The sequence below is a fragment of the Tetrao urogallus genome, assembly GCF_951394365.1.
Source record: "Tetrao urogallus genome assembly, chromosome: 14".
NCBI lineage: Eukaryota > Metazoa > Chordata > Aves > Galliformes > Phasianidae > Tetrao > Tetrao urogallus.
Window position 1 is genome coordinate 7,665,042 of NC_136827.1, and position 23,247 is coordinate 7,688,288.

Sequence of the window (23,247 nt, forward strand, 5' to 3'; positions counted from 1 at the left end):
TGACCTGGCTCAGTGCTGCCCCAAGTAACTGCACTGGGATCATAACCTCTGCCAAGGCCTGACAAAGCATCCTCTCCTTCAGGGACCGTGAGCAGCCTACCTGCCAGCTAGTGGAGCACTGGTATAAGAGATAACACACAGGGACAAACATTTTGGGAATGCTTTTGTGACACCATGAGTTGCTTCCTCACCAACGTGTGTCTTAGCAGATTGTAGCAAGCAACACAGACACTAAGATCGAGAGAACCCAGGAGATAAGGATGCAAACGTGTTCCCAAAGATGTTACATGTTTGTAACCCACTCTTCCTTCCAGTGTGTGTATGTGTGTGTGATCATGTGTACATGGAGGGGAGTGAGGAGGTAGAGCTTTTTGAGACAAGTTTTGGAAGGGTGGAAGCGTGTAGGATTAAACAACATCCTTGAAGTGTCTAGTACTCTGGCATATGTTGTAGTATCAATATGATCTTGAATACATGGTTCATTGATTGCTGGCCAATTCTGCTCCGAGAATAAATCAATAAACAGCTGTGATGCACATTCAGGACAGTCTATGTGAATGGAGCAAGCCTGGCTGAGAAAGTGGCGGTCGTATCCTGTCAGGAAAGAAAAGTTGAGGCTGAGATTTGTGTAACAGGTGAGAGGCATTGGGCTCGGCAGGGAAGTTGTGAGGCCCATCAGAGTTTACCACTGCAATGCTGTAGTTATGTGCTTTGTCAGATAACAGGGAGTTCATGTTTTTCTGCCAAAGGTGTATGTGATCCCTCAGAGTTTCTTTGAGGACTATAGCTAAGGAGAGGGAAGGATTCCACCAGCATCATTGTGTGACGCTTTGGCACAGTTAATACAAAGTCCTGAAACTACCCTCTCCGAATGAGAGCTTGCCACTGTCCATGCTATTTCGCTTTCCAGCTGTGTGACAATGAGCAGAAACTAAAGTATTCAAGTTGAATTTCAATCCATTGTTGTGTTTTTATAAGCAGTGTATTTCTTCTTGTCTATAACTTGTTAGTCATTTAGGTTTGGCACTGGTCTGGAAGAACAACTCGGTTTTGGTTGGTCTGACAAATAAAGTGAACTGTTTTGTTGTTGTTGTTGTTTTATTTCACAAATAAAAAATAGAAATGTTTTCCTCATTTTCAAAGTAGCTGTTATGTGTAGGGCTTTTCTTGCGCTTAATGTGTATCCAAGAGGAATTATCCATTTACAAAGGAAAAAAAAGATTTTATTTAAAAATTGCCAACCTTAAAAATCGTGTCAATGGCAATTTCAGGTTTTTCTCTCTGAGCTACAACTATTCATTTATATTTTGGTTGACCTAAGTCTCTGCTTTTAGAATAAATACAATTCTGAAGCAGCGACTGACAATCGGTGTTCCCTACCTCTGGTGCTGACCGAAGTGGTAGCTGGAATTTTAATTCATGTGATGATCTCTTTAGTGTTTGCCAGGTAGTAAAAGATGTAGTTTATCTAACTTTCTCTTTCACTCTTCATAATATTTTTCCCATCAGACAGTTTTGGAAGTTTATTTAGTGTGTATTCACTCTTCCCCAGATGATGAGACGAGACAGAAAATCAAGTAGGAAAGGAAACGCCTCTGGCATGCCATAAAGGTCACTGTAACAATCTCATAATCTCATTTCCTCTTTAAAGTTTACCTGGGAGTCCCAAACTTTTTTTTCATGCCTTAGCTCTGCCACTATGTAAAAAAGGAACTCGAGCCCCGTGTTGCAATTCTGTGGTATTGCGGTGAAACGGAGCATCCCTTTCAGAGTTTACAAGTGTTTATAAGGCGGCCGGCGCTCTGCTTCCTTCAGATCACAGCACCAACCTGTCCAGCAACTTCGGCACCCGGCAGCGCAGGAAAAGGTACGAATTCCTTTCTTCTCTACCAGCAGGGCTGCACAAGTCTGGCGGCTGCTGACTGCACGGGAAACTACCGGCAGCTCTACAAAATCAGTTCTTTGAGTGTCCTTACATGCTTCTCACACTGTTTTTCTCATAGCGGTATTTGTATGTTTACGAGCCTGAAGTAAAAGGCACATTGTGTGCATGTGCATAGCTAGCAGAATTGTCACCTAACTAACAGAATAGCTAGCGTTATAATGATCTTTTGTAGGTTACCGTATTCACGTTACTGGGCTGTGTGCTTAGATAAATATATATTTATGATTAAACTGATGTTTTTTTAAAAAAGAAATGCATCACCCTTGAGCTGGCCCTGCCCTGAGCTGGGACCTGCAGAGTTGCTGTCTGACACGAACCTCCTGTGATGCTCCGTGAAGGAATCTATGCTGATTTGTGGCAGCTTACGCCCTGGATCTCACGGAGCACATGGAGCTGGCATGCCATTCTCACCTATGATGTGCTCAGGCATCTGCACTGATTAATGATATCCAGAATCAGTCTGTTTATGATTAATTTTTCAAGACAATTGTGAGTTGGAAAGAGGTGGATAAATTCTCCGTGAAAGTTTTTAACTTTTTTTCATTGGAAACCCAAATTGTGAAGTTTCTTCCTAAAATTGGACAAAACTTTTTTATTTGAAAGCTCTAAATTTTGATGGCGGTATTGAAAAGAAAGCTCTTTGTATTCCCTTCTCCTCTCTCCAAGCTTTTAATCAATACTTCAGGCATCAGCTTAATGAAGCACAGTGATGAATGCCATGTGGCTGTGAGAGAAATGAGTATCTTTGAGAAAGAGACAAAACATAGTTTTCATTCACAAATTACAGATTATCCTGTCCACAGTAGGAAATTGGGAGCTAAAAGTTTTTGCCTTCTAACAAAGCCATACTGCTATATTTTGAATTCAGGACAAAGTATTTTACATGAGATTCAGAGAATAAATATTGTATTATGTATATGTATTAAGCATATCTACTATTATACTATAATACATATTGAATATGCATTTATATGGGGGGTATGTGAGGAGTCGGGAGCAGCTGCTGCCCCCCTTCCCCTCCTCTTTATCTAGTGAGGACGTATCAAGCTGTAGTCCATTATGTAGTATGAATTTCATGTATGTAATTTTATGTAGTGTGAGTTTTTATATAGGACTACTGACACATTTAAAAGCTTTGTGGGACTGGAATTTATGTTCATTGATCCTTTGATTCAGTGCCTTATTCTGTAAGAAACCTCATTAGCATCAGTAGAGGTTCTCTTGCTCAAGGAATATTTGACTCAGGGATCTGGGAATGCTTCTGAGCCTTTGATCAGATAAAGATCACATATTAGACCTAGTGCCAGGTCTAGTTCTTCATCTGGTTCACTTGACCAGATAAAGGTTAAGACCTATGCACACAGTTGCCTCCAAGTGCCATGGTTTCTTCTCTCATACTGGTTTGCAATATGAATAACTAGAAGATCAACATCTTGCCTCGAATTGCAGTGCATGCCTGCATGTAGTATAAGAATTATTAGAATGTGAGGATGTTTCTTAGTTCACTGGAACTGAATCTGTCATCTTATCCAGCAACTGAGCTCAATTTCAGTACACACTCAGCAATCCTAAATGAAGTAATGTATTTTTTACCTACAGATGTCTCACCTGCTATTTGCCTTACTTTCATTACTTTCCTTTGCTGCCCTTCTGGAAGCACAGTGGAAACTTAGAGAGAATGGTAAGAAATCTGTTTGTCAAAGTCTTCAGAATATACTTCTTTACCTTTATGTTTGAACTCTAAGAAATTGACTTTGTCTGTCCTTCAAAAATCCATCAGTAGTTTGCTAAGCCTTCAAGCTTTCTGGAGTTGCACGTTTCAAGCATTTGACATGGATTTCTCGGTGTTTTTTCTCTGTGGTAAAGTCTTGAATCTGTCATTTTGCTAATGCAATGTCCTGGTGTAAATGTTTTATGGCTCACTAGATCTCTGGTTCCCTGTGGTGCTTGCTGTGGTGTCGGCACCATGAGAGACAAATTTTTGCCCCTTCTTGTATATAGAAAGTCTCTGACAGCACTAAACATAACTGGGGAGCCTCTGACAGTGGTAGCATACCTGAGCAGCAGCAGTTGAATTTGAGAACTGTAGACACACAGAAGTGTAGGTGAAGTCAGCCCACCTGACTACTATTTCACCTCCTACATGAAACCATAGCAAGCAGACAAGATAATGTTCTTTTAATGGAATATTTCCAAAACATTTTGTTCGGTGGTGTGTCTGGTAATTTGGAAAGACCGGTAGGACACTGCAGAGCTACAGGGTGGCATTTAGAAGACTGCATGCCCCTGTTGTAGTCCACTTACGTCTGCTGTAACTCAGAGGTCTTCTGTCTCTCTCTAATTGCTCCCCTTAGACCAGAGTGATAGGAGTGCAGATTGATCCCTCCAGAAAATGGAAAACATTAGCTACAGACAAATGCAAATCACTTACCTAGAGCTGCCCTCCTTCCCACTCAAAGACTCACTCAGAGACCTTTAACACTGAGGAGGTCCTGTCACAGAGCCAAACACCACAGTACTGAGGGCTGTACATGGCATTCTGTGAGTGAAAGCCTAGGGCCATGATTATCCAGATTCAGTGTGTCCTGGCATCCTCATCTTTAAAAGAAAGGTTCCTGCCTACTTCCCATAGTTAAGAACCACTGTAAGATTTTCTGGGAACAGAGGAAAAAAACATTTTATCCAATTAAAATGTCATCCCTGTTGGTCGGTGGGTTCTAGGTGCTTCATAAGTTTAATATAAAGTCCTTGTAGTGAAGATGTCCAGATGACTGAAGAAAGAGATTTGGTAGCAGTCTTTCTAGAAAGCAGAGCTGGAAAAATGTCTCAGTTCAGCCTTCCTGCTGTTCATTCTGGTTGGTGCTAACATGTCTTTCTCTGCAATATCTGAAGTGTATGTCATAGAATCTGAGTGGAACGACGAGACACCAGCTAAAAAAGTGAAGCTCACCTGTAACACATCTGATGAAACGCTGCCAGTTTACTGGAAAAAGGGAACAGAACTGAAAGGAACTGGAAAGACTCTGATCGTCGAAGTGAAGGAGTTCCCAGATGCTGGCAACTACACCTGTCTGTCAGCTAAGACACACGAGATTATCAGCTACAGTTTCTTCCTCATAACTAAAGTAGACTCCAATAGACAAATGATACGGTCGATTCTGAAAAGCTATAAAGGTACAGTCACAGCAAGATGTGATGTATTGTGGTCAGTTTTGTGCGTTGCACTTTTGTGAAGACTAGAGGGAGCTCTGCAGAAATGTTTGAGAAATGTACACCTGGACATCAGCCATCTCCAAACACTCCAACAGTGAAAGAGAGATGATGACTGTGTGTGTGTGGTGCGACTGATGAGCAGAACAGGAATCTGTTGTGGGATTAATTTGGGGTCCTTTAGATTTGTAGGATGGAGTGATGATAGGAACAATTGGACTGGTACAGAAAACAAGGGATACTATCAGTACTACACCACTGCTTTTCTGGTAGGGAAAGTACTGACTTGTTTTGCCTCCATCTCGCAGATGCAGCACTCAGGAGAGTGCTCTGCCTCTAAGTAATGTATCCTTGCAAAGCCAGGGTTGTAAGATTTGTCAGAACCAGGGATTGATCAAGATTTTAAGTACTGCCATTTGAGCTTCTCCATTCATGATTAATTCACTGGGACAAATCTGTGATTTTTTGCATTTTTGCAATGCAACTTACTCAGCTTGCAGTCCCTCACTGTGGAACATAGGAACACAGGAACTTCCAAGGCTGGAAGGTTTTCCAGCTGAATAGGTACTCTCTTTCTCTACAAAAAGGACCGATGGATTTGTCTAAATAAGCCCCTTACTGACAGGTTCTGCAGCATGTTGGGTATGTTCTAGCTCTGCCAACTGCTGTGTAGATATGGTTAATGTGGTCTTGTATAGGCCAGCTTTTAGTCTCCAGCTGTTCTTACATGGCTTTTTCAGTAGAGGTAGCTGCCCAATGGGCAGCAGGAAATTGTGGTCTGCCTGCATACCCACCTGCCAGAGGAGATCGGAATTTATTGAACTACTGTTTTCTCCCTGTTTGGATCAATTCATCCAAAAAAGTAAATAAATCGCATTTTCTTTCTTTGTCCATCTAGAGCCGAGCAAGACGTTCTTAAAATGTGAGGCGAAGAACTACTCTGGAATTTTCACATGTTCATGGATGACAGAAAATGAGAGTCCAAGCATGAAGTTCACAATCAGGAGCCTAAAAGGGTAAAAGCTTGTACTTTCCTTAAACACTTCATAGTACAGCCAGAAGAGCCCTTGGTGTCTGTGTAGGAGATGCTGCACTGTGAGCTCTTGAGGGCGCACGGAAGGGGAAGAAACCTGCTTTCAGAATCTGAACATCTGCAAAATATTTTGAGCGTTCGCTGGAATTGGTTTTAATAAAAGCATGGAAATCACTCTGAAATTAATACTGATTTGAAAATGGAACAACCCCCACCAGACTGTTACAGCTGCTACACTTAAGCAATAGCAAAAGCAGCAGTTCGTGCAGGGAAGAGAGAGGAAGTTGAGCCAAAAGCAGAAACAATCGTAGCACTGAGTCTCATCAGATCCAGTGGAATTGAAGGAGTGGGAGGCTGCACCCACGACAAAAGCCACACGTCCATGGCCAAGTCTCTGTTGAGGAACACTGCAGAAACCTGCAAGGGAAATGTGTGAGGGGAACCTTGGGGGAATTTCCTACCTCCCACCACTCTTGAGGGTTTCTCCAAAACATGGAGTGCCTGGGCAAAGGTCATTTGAGTTTGTTAGAGAGGAAAAAACTGCAAAATGTTTTATTTTGTTGAACGTAAATGTAGACACAGACTCTTGTCATCTATTATAGGTTGCATCTTTTTGTTAGTTCCCAACTGAATGGTTTAACCATGCCTTACTTGTTCCAGCGAGGTTTTGGAAAGGACTGAGGAACAAAGTTAGATACCACAGCTTGGCATGGAGCAGAGGTGTTTAGAAATGAACTTATCCCATTTTATATTTAAACACAAATTTCTTCTTCAACAGAAGAAAACAGAAAGTTGGGATGGACTTTTGTAATTTTATTAATATATTATATAGTTACTAAATATATAAGAACACACTGAATTATTTCTGCTGTTCATTACGTGCAGACATAGCGTGATACACACAAGACCAAACATTATCTTACCAATTACGTGATAAAATTATGGCAACAAAATTCTGAGAACAAACCAGTATTTCGTTTTTCTGTTGTATTTTCAGCTCTCAAGGAGATGTAACCTGCAGCAGCCCTGTGGTTCACACTGAAAAATCTGTGACTGAATACACTGTCCAGTGCCAGAAGGAAAACTACTGTCCATTTGCTGAAGAGCACCAGCCAACTGAGATGTTCCTGGAGGTCATTGATGAGGTGGAATATGAGAACTACACTAGCAGCTTCTTCATCAGAGATATCAGTGAGTAGATCAGAAATCACCATTAGTTCTTAGCCTTATTCTCGCTGCAGGCAGTGGAACTAGCAATGGTAACTGACCAAACCAAGCTTGGGAATCCCTGCTCTGTTCTACTGTAAATCTGAATTCTGCCCCCAGTTACAGGAACAGGGGGAAACGAATCATAGCAGCAGTCTGGAAGAAGATGAGGAAGTGAAGAAGCAACATATCCATAGCTTGTGACCTCCAAGCCTCTCTCTCCCACATCTGCCAGAAGTTTCTGTAACCTTCTCTTTTACATAGATGTGTTTTGGAAGGGGCATGTGGGGGAAGTCAGAGAACAGCCAATAACCCAGCAGGCTATTGTTTGAGAACTGCAGATTTACTCAGATTATGGTTAAGGCCAGGAATGCCTCACTCCTGATCCATTCTTACAGATGGAGGAAAGCATGTTTTGCTAAGTGCCCTAGCAGTCAGCAGGAGGTGAAGATAGCCATCTGTCTCTAACAAAGCCTCCTACAGCTCTCCAGGCAAAAAAAAAAACCCTGAAGGATCTTACCCAGAGAGGCTGTGGCGATGTTGTTAATTTTCCATGAGAAGCATACAGTGCAGTTCTTATGCATCATGCCAACTCCTGTCATAATTGAATAGAGGCTCCAGCAGCCGGTTCATATAATACTGCCAACAACAGTACACCAACGTGATCTTATGCTGCTAATGCCTATTAATGCATTCTATATTTTCTCTTGTAGTAAAGCCAGACCCTCCTCAATGTCAGTATGCAAGCACAAATGGAACAGTGACCTGGACATATCCCAGGACCTGGAGCACACCAAAGTCCTACTTCCCTTTGACTTTCAGGATCAAAGTTGAAAGCACAAAGAAATACAGAAGCAAGGTAGAAATGCAACATTTGATGTGTGATTTTCCTGTTTTAACAGACAGTATAAATAAAAGCTTAGAGCATATGAATCGTGGACTAGAATTAAAATATGAATGCTGCTGAGCCTCAAATGTAGAAAGGTTCTGTTTTGGAAGACAATTACCTCCTCAGTTCTGTGAGCAGTAAGATTCAACCTAGGGTGGATGAAACCTGATGTAAGTTGGGAGATAAAATCACGTCCAGTATTGCATGGCCAATGCTAGCGTGACAAAGTATCGACTAACTCATTAGTGCACTTTGTGGGGCCTAATGTGGGAAAATCCCAATTTCCAAATCCATAGGTCTAGGATCTGCTGCGGTGAGTTCTTGTATGTCATTTGAACCTGGCTAGCTCAGACTTTATATGTGAATTGTCAAATAAGGCATCAATGACTCATTTAGTAGTGTTTCGGTGGATACTGGTGAAGACTGAAGTCTTTGCCTCTCATATTCCTGTTATTAGTTAATTGTCATCAATTGTTAAAGCTAATATTGCTAATCCATTTTAGCTTGAAATAATGAGACTATTTTGCTTCCGCTGTTAATGCTTGTGGGAACACTAAAGGGCACACAACAGCAGTAGAGTGATTTGTCTTGGTAGTCAAAGAAATCAGCAGCAGAAGTAGAAAGAAATACGTAGAGCAAGTGACCACAGTGCAGGTCCTTCACTGCTCTTCCTTGGTCCAGAGTCAGAAAATTAACAAATGTGAACATTACAGTCTGAAATCCAGTTGAACCAAGGACACTAAAAGATATTTGTATGTGAAAAAAAAATAAGCAAGCCTATACCAGCAGATGGGGCCATTGACCTAGTAATGATTCCTTGATATTAGCAGGGCTGTATTATGCAATCCCATAGAGAAACTGGCAGGTCTACAGAGCACTTCTTGTATTAGCCAAAAGTCTTCAGAGAAAATCAGCAACTTCTGCCTTTTCGGGTTCCCTGTTTGAGGAAAAAGAGGGAAGGAGAGAGAGAGAGAGAAGAAAAAAAGATAAAAAAAATGAGCCCTCTGTTTGAATGACAGTTGGAGCTTGGAGTTGAGATTGCTTTACATCATTAACTTCAATGGGAGTCATTGTTTCCACTGTGGCTAAGGTTCTTACAGCTGCTCATGACTTTGACATGGAACAACAGACTACCAGTGTTTCCTGCAGTTACATATGCTTGGTGCTGCCTGTCTGGCACTTTACTGCATGTTTGCTTGACCCTTACTGATGGAGCTGTGCCCTATTCACAGGTTTATGATGCTGATGAGCAGTCTATTCAGATTCCAAAGGCTGGGCCAAAAGACAAGATCTCTGTGCAGGCCAGGGATCGCTATTACAACTCATCCTGGAGTGAGTGGTCTGCACTTTGCAGGTAAGACTCCAAGAGCCTTCTGCTGGTGGAGCAGAGGGCCAAAATTGGACAAGTGCCCAGCCCTCATTGGTTGGAGCCAAATTCCCAATCCCTGGCTGACTGGGGAACTTCTGAGCCTGGCACTGTCTGCCTCTGAGTCCTTTAGAGAGATCAGTGGTGCTTCATGAATCACTAAGACCAGCACAGCTTTATTAAGAAACTGACTAAAAATGCAGGTCTGAGGAAAACAAAGATAATTCTTCTGTAATTGCCTTCCATTTATTTTACAGATAAGCACCAGGAGATTGGTGTAATGCTCCTCAAGAAAGCAAAGGATGGATGAAGACATGCAAATATGCTAATTAGAAGAAAAATCTGCATGTGAGATTATTAAGAAGCCACGCCTTACTCCTTTTTTTTCCATAGTAGAATAGTATGATCCTGATTCCGACAGATCTTTTACATTCCCCAGGTTTGAGTAACACCACTAGCACACATCATGTTATATTAACATGTATGGTACAGTGATACATTCCTGTCAGCTATTACCATTGGTTCCATGTGCTTTTGTATTGCATTTATTTATTGATCTATTTATTACTTACTGGATATGAATTGCAATGTCAGTCGATGGCAGCTGCCAGTCAGGATGTTTCATGTGTTAACTTATACAGAATGTAACTTGTTGAAAGAACTATTTAATAATTATTTTATTGTTAAATTATGTAATTACATTCATATTTATTTATTTATTTATTTATTATTTATTTATTTATTTGAAATATATCAGCACAGAAAGCCTTGGCTGCATGAGGCAGCTCTGTATCATACATCCAGGCTTATCTTCCTCTTCCAGTCTGGCAGTTAATATTTTAGAAGAACGAACTGCAGACTCAGAGTCCTGGAAATGTTAACTGCTGCACATTTTCAGCTGTTTGTGGTCAACACTGCACATCATAGGCAGCTGAAATTGTTTAATAGTTCAACTGCTGTGTATCTGATATTTCAGAGAGCAATTGAGAACTGGTTTTATATGCGAATGTTAAGTGTGTAATTAAAGTTAGAATTTTAGAATATGGATTTTCATAGAACATTTTGAAGATACTTCTTTAGTACTGCCAGAAGTGCTATTGTGTCTTCACAGAACCTTAGGAAAAGAATAAAATCCTAATTCTGAACTGCTTACAGTGTAAGTGCCCAGGTCTGGAAAAAAAAGCACAAGCATGTGTTGAAGCCCCTGTTTTTGTTTTAGTTTTGTTTTTTTTTGTCAGTCCACCTAAGTTGTGGCTTTCAGGAGGACAGAAGCCCTTTAAGGGCTTGGGCCTTTATCCTTGATACAAGATCATTGGAATTAAAAGAGTCCTCAGTTGTGACCATGCTTCCTTTTTCTTCCAGTTTTAGAAATGGGTGGTGATTTAAGTATTTAAACATTGAAACATAGGAAGTATCTGATATTTCAGAAAACCATTCCTAATCTAGCTACAAGCGTTTGTTGCTATTCTATTATTTAAGTATTGCTATTTATTTATTACATTACTACTTATTGCTATTGCATATGATTCTTATTTCTGCTGTAAACACAACTTCATGACATGCTTGTTTCATAAAGGAGCTAATAAACACATCTGGAAAAACACTGATTTACCTGTGATCTTTAAAGTTGAACAGTTAATATCACATTAATATTACCTTTCAAACAGAAAACTTTCTACTTCTAGTTCTACTTCTACAGAAGTTCTACTTCTGAGGCAATGTCTGCAGAGAAGTGTGATATTGCCTAAAGGTACCGAATCAGTGTAGATTCGGTAGAAGTGTACAGGACAACACCAAAAGGTGATGTGTTAGCAGGCACTTCTGCAGGCTGACAAGTGATTGCATCTTATGCAGACTGAGGGTACATTGAAATTCCCTGTCCTTTGTGGTCAGAAGGCTTTTAACTGCAATCCAGCTGGCATATATCTTGATGTCCTTGAGATTTCTCTCTAATACTGTTGCTACCGTGCTCAGAATTAGTGGGGCCTTCCTGTTCTTCAGATACCTGAAGCATTCTTGGTACCAATCACTGACGCCTCTTATTAACTTTGATTCGCTCTGGTTTTCATTCAGACAAAAGAAAATATGAAAAGAAAAAAAAGAAAATAAGAAAAGAAATATGCCTTTCTGTGCCGTGATCTCACCAGGTGAAAGAAGCTTCCCCTACAGGAAGCATTCCTGGCATAGATCACAAGGTGACCTGGAGCCCGTAGTGAGGCAAACAATTGTCTAAGATTCTTCAGAAAACCAACAAAGCACAGCTTGGAACTGCCACTGCTTCTGCAGAAAGCCAGTTACGTGTATGCTGGCTGCTCTCTGAAACCAAGCTGGCTTCAGTTCTTGGCTATCCATTCCCTGGAACCTGCTGCACATCTCTGAATGCCTGCTCTAGGACTTCTCAGGCAGTCTCCCATCTCAGAGAAGCTCAGTGATTTGTGTTAAATGGTGTTAATATCACACTACCCATTTTCACTAGCATGGCTCTGTACACTGGAGAGCATTTCCTAACACACTCCATCTGCTCAAGGAAATATCAGTTGATGTCAGTTCACCTTCATACTTCCCTTTCTTCATCCCTCTCCTCATTGAGATGCAAATAATCTCAAAAGCCTTCACTGTACAATTCATTGGACTGTACAATGCACAAAACCACCCCCCAAAAACTTCTGACTGTTGCAGAAAAAATCCTGATGGAAATAAGTTCATTCCTGAGGATCCCATGGTCCGACAGGACCACACGATCAGCCCTCTGCGAGACCCTGCTTTCTTGATGACCTGCCTTTCTCTGGGGATGGGCAGCTCCTCCTGCTTTCTACTCGTGCTCATCATTCAACACGAGACTTTAGATTTTACCTACCACACCTCAATAAATTTGCTCTGAACAGAGACTGACTAATTCCCTGCAGGGATTTTTGTGGGTGCTCCTCTTCCTGAAGAATGTTTTACAAATAGTCGGTGTACTTGATGAGGCACTAAGAGATTGCAGTAGGATCTTGCTATCTTCTATGTGCTTCGGTGATTAGAGGTGGGTAAGCAGGAGCATTTGCTGACATCAGAAGGAGAAACGACTTATATTTAATTAGGGGTTCTATGAGAAAATGCATGTGAAGATTTCAGGTGCAAACGCTTCATTATACCCCTCCTTCCATGCTGACCTTCACCTTTTCTCTCTTTGTCAGTTGTATCTTCTATTTATGAAAAGTATGGTATTTTTAATGAAAGCAAAATCAATCTATGTCCTCTCTCTCAACACTGCTGGAAGAAACTTTCACTCAAGTATTTCAGATAAAATTTCTGTCACATCAAAGTCAATTGAAGTGCAAAACATCTGGAAATTGCATCTTAAAATTCAAAACAAAAGGCAATATAATGTATAGTAAAGGCAGAAGGCATAAAGAAAAACAATAATGATCAGCTCTTTGCAAACTCTCGGTTTGTTAGATTTTATTTTTATTTTTATTTTTTGCTTTCTGAAATGATATATGAAATGTTCAGCTGGGATCTGTCCCAGCTTGATGACTGCAATTTTGCAGAAGGAATCATTTGTTATTTGTTAAGGTGTGGAAAATGGGAAACTCACTTTCCTTCAGGCAAATACCCAAGTGTTTTGGCACAGTTTAATGCTGTTACATCACTTGATTTTCATGCCTTCGATTGAGCAAGAATTTAATATCTTAATTGATTGCACATGGGCGGACAACCCTAACCACCCCCACACGAAAAAACTGGAGGAGTTTGTGAACTAGGTTATGTATAAACATGCAGTGGAATCACTAAGTCAGAATCCTTGCTCTTGACAATTTCAGTATCTACCCCAGCTTGTACATTCTTCCCAGATGTACGTGACTGCGTGAGTCCCTTTTTAGCTATTCCATGCATCATTGTTTTCAGCGCTGTTGATGTCAACTGGAGTAAGGCACTCCATCATATGAATGAGCATAAGCTACTGTACATCAATACCTTCTGGAATGCAGCCAGATAACATCCTCCCATGCAAAATAAAGCAGGCACTTAACTAATGACCTGCTGCAGCAGCATAGCTGGCATCACCTTTTGGCTCCATTTGAAGCTCTGAAAACAAAAGCAATATTTGAGTGACTGGGACACTTTATCACTCTCAGAAAAGCATGCACTAGATGTTTTGTCTTTATCAGATATAACAGGTCAATTAAAGCAAGTAAACATTTACTCAGTAAGTAATCACTTTTTGTTCTTCAAAATAACAACTTGGAGAGGTGAGAGGTTGGGAGAAGACACGATACAGCCATAAAAGTAGAAAACTACCAGGGGCCCCTAGTAATATGCATATATTTAAAGCAGTAATTCCTAGTTGGAGTTTCCTAATCATCCATCTCTAGGAAGCAGAAATAACCAAATAAATCTGAAGCTGTGTTTTTCAGCCAATAAAATTCTGTTTCTCAGGTATCTAAAATCAATCCAACTTGTTACTCTATTTCGTGTCTGCTTTGTCGTGTGAAGAAATGCTACCTCATTAGGACAAATAGAAGCAGCTGACTGCCAGCAACAGCTCAAATTCACCTTCAAGAATCACAGAGCCAACTTAGGTTGGAATGGAGCACTGGAGATCACCTGGTTCTACACATCTCTGCCCTACCACCAAACCATGGCCACCTCAGAACAGGTCAGGTCTCCATAATCTCTTTGGGCAATCTATTCCAATGTTTGACTGCTCTCATTACGAAATTTGTTTTCTTCACATCTAATTGGAATTTCTCTTGCCGCAATTTGTAGTATTCTCTCTCTTCCTTTCATTGTGTGCCTCCAAGATGAGTTGGTCTTCTTTGTACCCCAACCCTGCAGAACAGCTGAAGACAACAGGATTCACCTTCTCACCTTTGCTAGAATTGCCCCAGTATTCCAGTGTCTTTTGTGTGCTGGAGAACCCAGACCTGCACACAGTCCTCCACATGCAGCCTTACAAGTGCTTAACAGGGAAAAATAATGATTTATTTTGATGTGACAATGGCATCATTAGCAATACAGCCCAGTATGTGTGGGGTCAGATGACGTTGCTGTAGGGGTAAACCATTGACTCATGTTCAGCTTGTCTACCACAAGAACGACACCATATTCTCCCCTCAGTCTTCTGCTGAGCATTCTTGGAGGCAGCATGCTGACCTAGATGAACCTGTGGCCTGCCTGGGGATGACAGGTCTCAGGTTGTCAGACCAGCTCTGCTGAAAGACTACAAAGGCAAACAAGTGCCTGCAAGTTTGGACAGAAAAGTGCCCCAAATGAGGCATGTTTTCAGCTGACTGGTACGTATTTTCTCCAATTTGCTGCATATGAATTCTTCCCATTCTTGAAGTTCTGCACATGGATACTATGATATCTTGGTGACCTTTTAAATCAGACTTGTCATAAATGCTGTGTGACATTAATTTTACAGAATTTTGAGATTTTGAATCAGTGTATTACCTCGCTGCAGAAGGTGAAACAAAATATTTATTTCTATGTATGGCATTTTCCTCCTAAATCTTCCAGATAGATTTGATGTTTCAAAACACACAGAACTCCAGAACTCTGGCTGACTCCCTGCTGTGCCCACTTCCAGCATTCAGCCTCACACTCTACAGTATGTCACAGCTTCTCATCAGAACTGTCTCTCTCCCATCTCATCAGTGGTCTGGGAAAGCCCGACAGAGCGTCAGGTCTGCTGCTCAGAAAGTGAATGCCAACCTGATATGAAAACCCTAATCAAAATGCCTAAATGTTAACAGAAAGGAAAGGAAGGATTTCACACCATGGATTTGCTACTGTAGGGCATAGAATAAGCATCAGAAATCCTGATAGCAAGACAACTTTCAAATGCCAAGAAAATATTATTCAAAATCTGTCTCCCTCATCAGCCTCTCTCGCCTCCAAATGCCCTGTACTCCTTTCTCCACTAGGCCTCAGAAAATCTTCCTACATCAACTCAGAAGGCTGCAAACAGACATTTATACCCTTCTTCTAGAGCGATGTGATGGATACTAGAGTTGCATCAGTCAATATGCTCTGTAGCACAAAATGAGGTGAGGCGGCGTAACCGAAGCGGGGTGTTTCCTCATACCAGTGTCAAGGAAGCTGCATGCTCTGTCAAGCTGCAGTTTTGTAGTTTCAAGTTGCCCTTGAAGTCTTGTTTGCTAACAAACTCTTTGGACCAAAGATCAGGAGCATCTTCTGATTTGTTCTGGTTTTTTCTCTTGTTGCCTAGAGCAGGTAACAGCATTAATCAACAAACATTTCCTGAGTACTTCTCATGAATTTCTTCATGTCCCAAGCCAGGCTTTTGGGCTTCCCAGAACCAGAATTCCACTGACAGACTCAAGTAGCTGAATCCAAGCAATATAAACCAGAGCTTGTCTTTCATGGACTGAACTCCATAGGAACACACTTGGACTTCCAAATTAAGAACAAAGGAAAACTTGTAATGAAATCACAGATGTAAAGGCATTAAAAAATCTACAGCCTCCAACTCAGTCCACATCCTCAGTTGTCCTTTTCTTCTCTTATCTTAAGTGAAAATGGAATCTGATGGCATCTTTTTTTCCGAGAAAATTAACCATTTTTTCATTACCTACTTTCTTTAAAGACAAGATCATCAGTATCCCTCTTACTCTGCAGAAAAGCATGAGTTAGTGGGGTCCGAGGAAAAGCTGACCTCTGCAACCTCTTCTGTGAGGATATTTTGCTCCTCTGTCTTGCTGAAGCTAGCGTATTTAACAGTGCAAAAGCCCCAGGATATCTAGCAATGGAAGGAAGATCATCACTGAAATATTGCGAATTCTAGCAATTGTGCAAGGATTGTTCATACTGTAAGAATTTTCACAGCTACATCCCAAGTCATTAAAGAGAAGGCTATTCTAGCCAGATGGGTTTAAACAGAAATATGGGCTCAGAAGTCCACATAAGCACAGGCCTTATGAGGAGCGCTGAATTAGCTGGGATTGGTCAGTCTGGAGAAGAGAAGACTCAGGACACCTTATTGCTCTCTACAACTATTCTATGATTCTATGACTACCTGAAGGGAGGCTGTAGTGAGCTGGGGGTCGGCCTCTTCCCTTGTGTAACTGATGATAGGACCAGAGGGAATGGCTTCAAACTGTGCCAGGGGAGATTCAGGCTGGATGTCAGGAAATACCACTTTTCTGAAAGAGTGGTCAGGCGCTGCAATGGGCTGCCCAGGGAGGTGGCGGAGTCACCAACCCTGGAGGTGTTCAAGGAACGGTTGGATTTTGTGTTGAGGGACGTGGTTTGGTGAGAACTGTTGGTGATGGGCGGATGGTTGGACGGGATGATCTTGTAGGTCTTTTCCAACCTTGGTGATTCTGTGATTTCTTTGAACTTCATGAAAATGAATATTCAACTACAAGATCTCCATTGTGTTGCTACCCCTTCTCTGTATTACAAAAGTTGATTAAGTCACCAACACAGCAGTATGACGATTTGTCTAAAGAATGCTGCACATGACTGCCATTGAGCTGGAACGGTCAACAAAGGAAAGGATGAGCGGGGAGAGGGACCTTCTGCACATCCCACAGCAGCAAACCAGGGAGCAACTCAGCTGGATGCAGAGACTCTGTGAACTCATCACTTCTCTTTTCAAGGCTATGTATTACAGTATCTTTGCTCCTTTTTTTACTGATCCCCAGACTGGTGGAACTCTGAAAGCAGATGTGGGGATCCTCTGTGCTGTGTGTGTGAAGGTGAGTGCATATCCACACAAAACATGCACTTCTCCAATCAACTGAAGACTGTCTGGAAGGACTCAGTTCATGGCCATGCTAACCAGCATCAGTTTTACCCACAGCTAGCAACAAGGGCCTCCAAAATTTCAGGAGAATAGGAAATACACATTTCAGCTACTTTCATATCAGTCTTCTGGAACACACACAGTAGAAATTACTTTTTTTTTTTTTTTTTTTTTTTTTTTTTGCCGTGGGAACTACATTCAGCTGTAAGGGCCAGCATGGCCATAGCAGATCAGCAGTAAGTAACCACCTTACTGAGTCACTGTTCAAACTTGCTAGTGGAGATGGAACAGTTAATTAGGCAATGGGATTAGCCAAAATACAATACATCTCCTTTATCAACACAATCCATGATGTGACTCTCATCTTTGCCCTGTACTTATGACCTTCATGCTATACAGAAGACATTCTTACTGCCACTACCCATGGGCAACACCTTCTTCTAATTACCTTCTGTTTGGAGGATTTCATCATCGGGGTTTCTGCTCTTGGTGTGTGCGTATATATGTGCACTCAGAGATGCACAAGCAGATATCTGATTGTACTGGAATACTTAGAGCACAGACTGACTGTGAAACAGGTCGAGAACCCATGTCTGCCATGAAGATAACAGGTGTTTTTGTGCTTCTTGCCCTGGCAGTTCTCTGCTTAGCAGGTGAGTAACCTTTTTTATTGGTTAACATGCTATAGTTACAATGCTTTATTACTGAAAATTCTTGATCTGCTAGGATAGATAGCGGTGGTTGCTGGGCTTGTGTGGCAGAAGGCAAGTGAAATTTTATGCTCGTGCACCATTTACAAGCAACATTTCAGCAGCTTTGCAGTTGCCAACTTGTGTAGATGAAACCTATTCCTTGACAGCAGTGTGAATCAGAGCTGTGTTCTGCACTGTAACTAAGAAGTGATCTGTAAAGCCTCCAAACTCAAACAGGTTTTTTACCTACTCATTTTCTTCTTCAATCTGAGTGGGTTGCTTGGAGCTAATGAGATCCTTCTTCTGCCAAAGTGAGCAAGCAGGAGAGAGGTGATTATGCGCCAGCCATAGAATATGCTGTGAGCAGCCTCTTTGTGGGGTTAGTTCACTGGAGATAGCTTTGAGGCACAAGTTACTCTATCACAAAATACAGAGCTGAGAGGAATTTCTTGAGCCTTCACTTGATAGTTCAGTTTTTTGGAACACAAACTTGCAACATATTTTAAAAAAAAAAAAAAAAAGACAGAAAAATAAAAATAAGTAAATAAGTACACTTAGAATAACTGAAAGGAATGCAAATCTTCGCTGCTATTAGAATGGATGTCCAACGGCATTATTAATCTTAAGGAATGTTTTTTTAATGAGAAATATGCTTTCAGCCCACTTCATTCACTGCAGCAACAGCAACAAACATTGCTCCCGTAAGAACTCCAGCAAATCCCTTCCTTAGACATTCTAGTTTATCTTACTTCTTCGAAACTTTATGGATCGATACTTTATGAGCCAGATCTTTTTTGATGTACTGTGTAACTTATGCCAGCTTTCTTTACCTTGGATGACTTTATTTAATCAGAAGACGTAGGCAGTTTGATGGAAGTGAAGTTCAGTGGAAAGCTGCCTATCGTTAAAGATGCAGATCAGCTGCATTTAATTAGAAAAACAAGTGTTAGTGCCTGTATTGCTCTTTATAGCATATTGCACACTGCTCCTTCTGTACAAAGCCTCTGCCTGACTTCTATCCTTTTGAAGCCATAGAATGACAATCACAGGACAGGAGGAGAACAAAATACATTCCTAAAGAAAGTTATGAATGTGTCAGCACAGTGGAGACATGCCAGTGTTACTTGATTACTTTCTGGAAGGTGTAATTAACACTGAGCAGCTGTTTTGAAGGAGCTTTTCGAAGCCCCACCTGAAATCAGGGCTCTATTATATTGGGTGCAATGTGTGTAAGGAATAGGAAACAGTCCTTCTGACAAATAGTTTAGAACCCAAGGCAAGGGAAAACACATTTTAAAATTGGTACTATGATCCAAATTTCATCATCATCATAATCTAGATTATATAAAGTTATATCCTCATTGTAAACAGGAAAAAAAAGGATATAAGGAATGTGTGCCTTGCTTACAACCACGTGAGTTTTTTGGAAGACCTAGGAATTAAAACCCAGTCGTGCCCAACTCGTTCATCCACAGAACATGAGCCATGTGATGTAATAATAACTCCTGATTCTTTAATCTTCCTCTGATGGAAAGGGGAACAATAGACTCCAATCCCCAAATAGCAAAGGCTGTTCAAGCTGCTGACACTGATTCCTAAGGTAAACAAGGCAGTGATTCCCACTTGTTGGATAAGTCCTGACACAGGTAACTTATACAACACTGAGGAACTATGTAAGTATTTACTTTCAAGAAAGCAAGAGAGGTGGAGTTGCTGGGCGGGTGCTAATGAGGGCAGCCCAGATGCAAAATGAAGATTCACCAGCAGTGTTCTTTTACTTCATCTTTTGTGATTCTGTTTATATTGCAGATGCTGCCCAAAAGGATGAGGTGAGTCACTTTCTTCTTTATTTCTGGATAAAAATATATAGTTTGTAGTGACAGCGCAGCAAGATCAATGAGGTCAGAAAAAACACATTAACCAATTGCTGCCAAAGTCAAAAAGAAATCCCCAAGGCTGAGATATGTGGCTTCCATACAGTTGCTCTGACACTTTCCAGATGTTGTTATGTATAAGGCAGTCTGGGCAAGAAATAGATCAAGGCAAAATTGTAAGCCAGAAAAATCAGGATTTTTTATATTTATCTGGTGACAACATTGTAAGGCTAACTTGGTGACTTTCAGATCCTAAACTGCATATCCAAAATTTTAATTTACCCCTGTCTGCACTGGATTGTCCATCCTGGAGTCACCCTCTGAGATCAATGAAGCACTAAGCAGTAAAACTCCTTCCTCAGGTGAGGAAAGAGTTCATTGGGGATTGCAGCGAGCAGCAGTGATGCGTGGAGATTCACCCACTCTTAGCAGCACAGCACACACAGCCTCTGATGCTGGAACCCAGGCTAAGGCGCACACTCTTTTCCAGGAGGAGCCAGTTCCACTTTATTTTCCATTTTACCAACTGTTACATAGAAACAAGGCAAATCCATTTGATTTGTAGCTTGTTTTGTTATCTGACCTTCACCACCCACAGGTTAGCAATTGAGTAGCCTTATGTTGAAAATTGCAAGCTATGGATTCCCTCCCATGCCACTGCCTTTGCTGGGTTATGTGGCAGAAAGCTGCTGGCCATTAGGTCTCTGATCTCCTCCTGCAACTGGGGCCAGTGTTTGACATGCATTGGAGGAGAGAGAAGTGACCAACCAAAGGAAAAGACTGGATAAACCAGTATCTCATGGGCTTCTCTTATGGGGCAGTGGGTTTGAGCCAAGAATACCTCAAGAAGTAATTGGTTAATGACCCTTTTGCCAGGGGAGCCCTTTCAATTTGCTGATCATCACAGCAGCCACAGCACAGGCTGCTGAAGGAGCTGAGCACACATGGCTCATTGCTCCTCACTCACATGCAGCCCCTGGACAGCAACTGTCACAAAAATAGTCACAGAACCTGCAATAAGCTCCAGGTCTTGGCTGGAGTAATATTCCTTTACTAAAAGATGGGACGAAGGGTAAAAAACAGGGCCACAAAAAGACAGCAGCAAAGCCAGGTTCTATTTTAAATGCTTACGTGTGTAATAGATATTTTTGATAGATCTTCAGAAAGCAGAAGCTCCAGTCATAGCCTCCCTGCAAAGACTCATGTTTCAAATTCTCACAAGACTGGCAGTGAGCAGAGCTGAGCCAATATGAGTTGCAGCAGCACAAAAAAGAAAGGTGATTTCCTAGGTGAGCAAACTCCAAGCTTTCAAGGATAACAAACAATACATTGAATAGAATATGTGAACTATACAAGAAGCTCCTCAGCTGGCAAATAGCAGGAATGACATTCATTTCACAAAAGAAGCCTGAGCTCTGGAAAGAGGACAGAAGCTCTTTCAGGGATTTCTTTTATTAGTTTGTACTCTCACTTTTATATATACTTCTATAACAAATACAGTCCCACTGTCAGATGAGAGAGAGCCTTTCAACAGCTTCTTTTCATTTACACAGGACTTTGTCTAATTCTGCCGGATCTCTTCACCGTTGTGAAAAGTTGTGTTTGTGGAAAGGAGACAGAAAACCTTCACATCCTTGAAAAATAATCTTACTTTAATTTACTGACAACTGCAAACATGGGGAAAATACGTATTAAGATTCAAAATTTGTAAATGGAAAATGAGCTGTATTATTTCCCTTTATTAATTCAGGCAGACAGCAGAGTTCCCAAAGGTGCTCAATACCTGCCATCATACATCTCTTTCTTATGGCTTGGGCTCAGCTAGTGCAGATGATGGAGCTCCCCTGACTGCTGCTCTACAGCAGCTGATAGCTTTGCCCAAAGATGTTGTCTATCCATTATTTCTGTATGTGAATGATGAATGTGAGAAAGGCTTATTCCAACAAAAACGACGTTGTATTTGCAGGTAGACTGCAGTGAATACAGGAGGTTAGAGAGAGGAAGACCTATTTACTGCGAAAAGCTCTACGAACCTTTTTGTGGCTCTGATGGGAAAACATATAACAACAAATGTTCTTTCTGCAAGGCAGTCCTGTAAGTAAGATACTGAGTGATGACTTCTGAATTAGCTCAAATCTGAGATGAGCTATCTGGCATTTCCACTTCATTTTATCCAGGGTCTCTGCTCCTCTGTTTCTTTGCTTAACCTTTACAGAGTAACTGCTTCTCCCCACAGTAAGGCCCAGTTCATCCAAAGAGGTGCCTTTGGCATTTGTGGGAGCAGCTTCCTGCTCTAGGAGAAACTAGAAGTGGAACAGACCAGAGGAGAGTCCACTGAACAGCACTGGGCTAACAAGGCACCAAACTGGGTGATATCAGAACTCAAATGTGGAATTTCCAATATTGGAAATATTTTTATATTGGAAATATCGAAAATATCAGAGCTTTCTTACTTCTTATGTATAAGATACAGCATTTTTAAAAGAAAAAGCTTTATAAATCAGTGTCTTCTTGCCTGCTGCAAATGTTCACAGTGTCTTTTCTGTTAGCAAATTGTTGGCTGAGAACTTCAAAGAGATTTTAGTCCACAATGGAAAGTTTACTGTCTGCACTGTCTTTCCTTTCCTTCGCAGGAAGAGCAGAGGAGCCTTACATATGAAGCAAGCAGGTGTATGCTGAATTAATTCTGCATGACAGAGAAGAATGCCAAGAACAGCTTTACACTGCCTTATCGTGATCTCCTAATTTAATTTCATCCATCCTGTACTAATAAAAGCGAACAGATCTCCATGTACACCTTTCAGCTGTGCTCTGATGTCTGCTGCTTCTCCCTGCTCTGGAGCGCAGTGGCTGACACATCTGTCATCCCTGCAAATCTTCCTCTGGATACCCATAAGCATTCCTCTTTCTGCAGCATGTTGGTTTTCACGTGAGCACTGCATGATGCACTCGTCTCCACAGTGAAAGTTCAAATTCCTACATTGCCACCTGCAGGCATTGCCCAGTTTCCCTTGCTGGATCTTGCTCCCACTCGCTCTTTTCAGACGCTTCCTTTCAAAAGCTTCAGCTTCCCAATGAAGCGCTCAGGCTCCTCCAGTTTTGTAGCTAAATTTTTGATTCTCCTTTTCCTTTTGACTTTGTACAATTCTGATTCACATACGTTGTGTAACTTCTTAGATTGCATGTTTATTAAAACAAACGTAGGCTCTTTTCTTTTTGTCTGTGGTGACCTCTCTAGAGAATAAATTTGTTCTATCAGTTATTCACAAATGAGAC

The 23,247-nt window shown here is 41.2% G+C and overlaps 2 protein-coding genes across 2 annotated transcripts; both read left to right on the forward strand.

Annotated features, from left to right (window-relative positions):
- Positions 1 to 3,544: 3,544 nt before the first annotated feature.
- On the forward strand, positions 3,545 to 9,641 carry IL12B (interleukin 12B; the record flags this gene model as incomplete). The annotated part of the gene is made up of 6 exons (XM_079542333.1): positions 3,545 to 3,626; positions 4,838 to 5,119; positions 6,054 to 6,171; positions 7,186 to 7,379; positions 8,108 to 8,253; positions 9,516 to 9,641. The coding sequence occupies 6 exons, from the start codon at positions 3,545 to 3,547 to the stop codon at positions 9,639 to 9,641; spliced, it is 948 nt and encodes a 315-aa protein (XP_079398459.1).
- An 8,353-nt stretch (positions 9,642 to 17,994) lies between these two features.
- On the forward strand, positions 17,995 to 22,650 carry LOC306951607 (ovomucoid-like; the record flags this gene model as incomplete). Its single annotated transcript, XM_079542133.1, has 4 exons — positions 17,995 to 18,058; positions 19,907 to 19,926; positions 21,938 to 22,065; positions 22,605 to 22,650. 4 exons carry the CDS (start codon positions 17,995 to 17,997, stop codon positions 22,648 to 22,650), a joined length of 258 nt encoding a protein of 85 aa, XP_079398259.1.
- Positions 22,651 to 23,247: the final 597 nt, after the last annotated feature.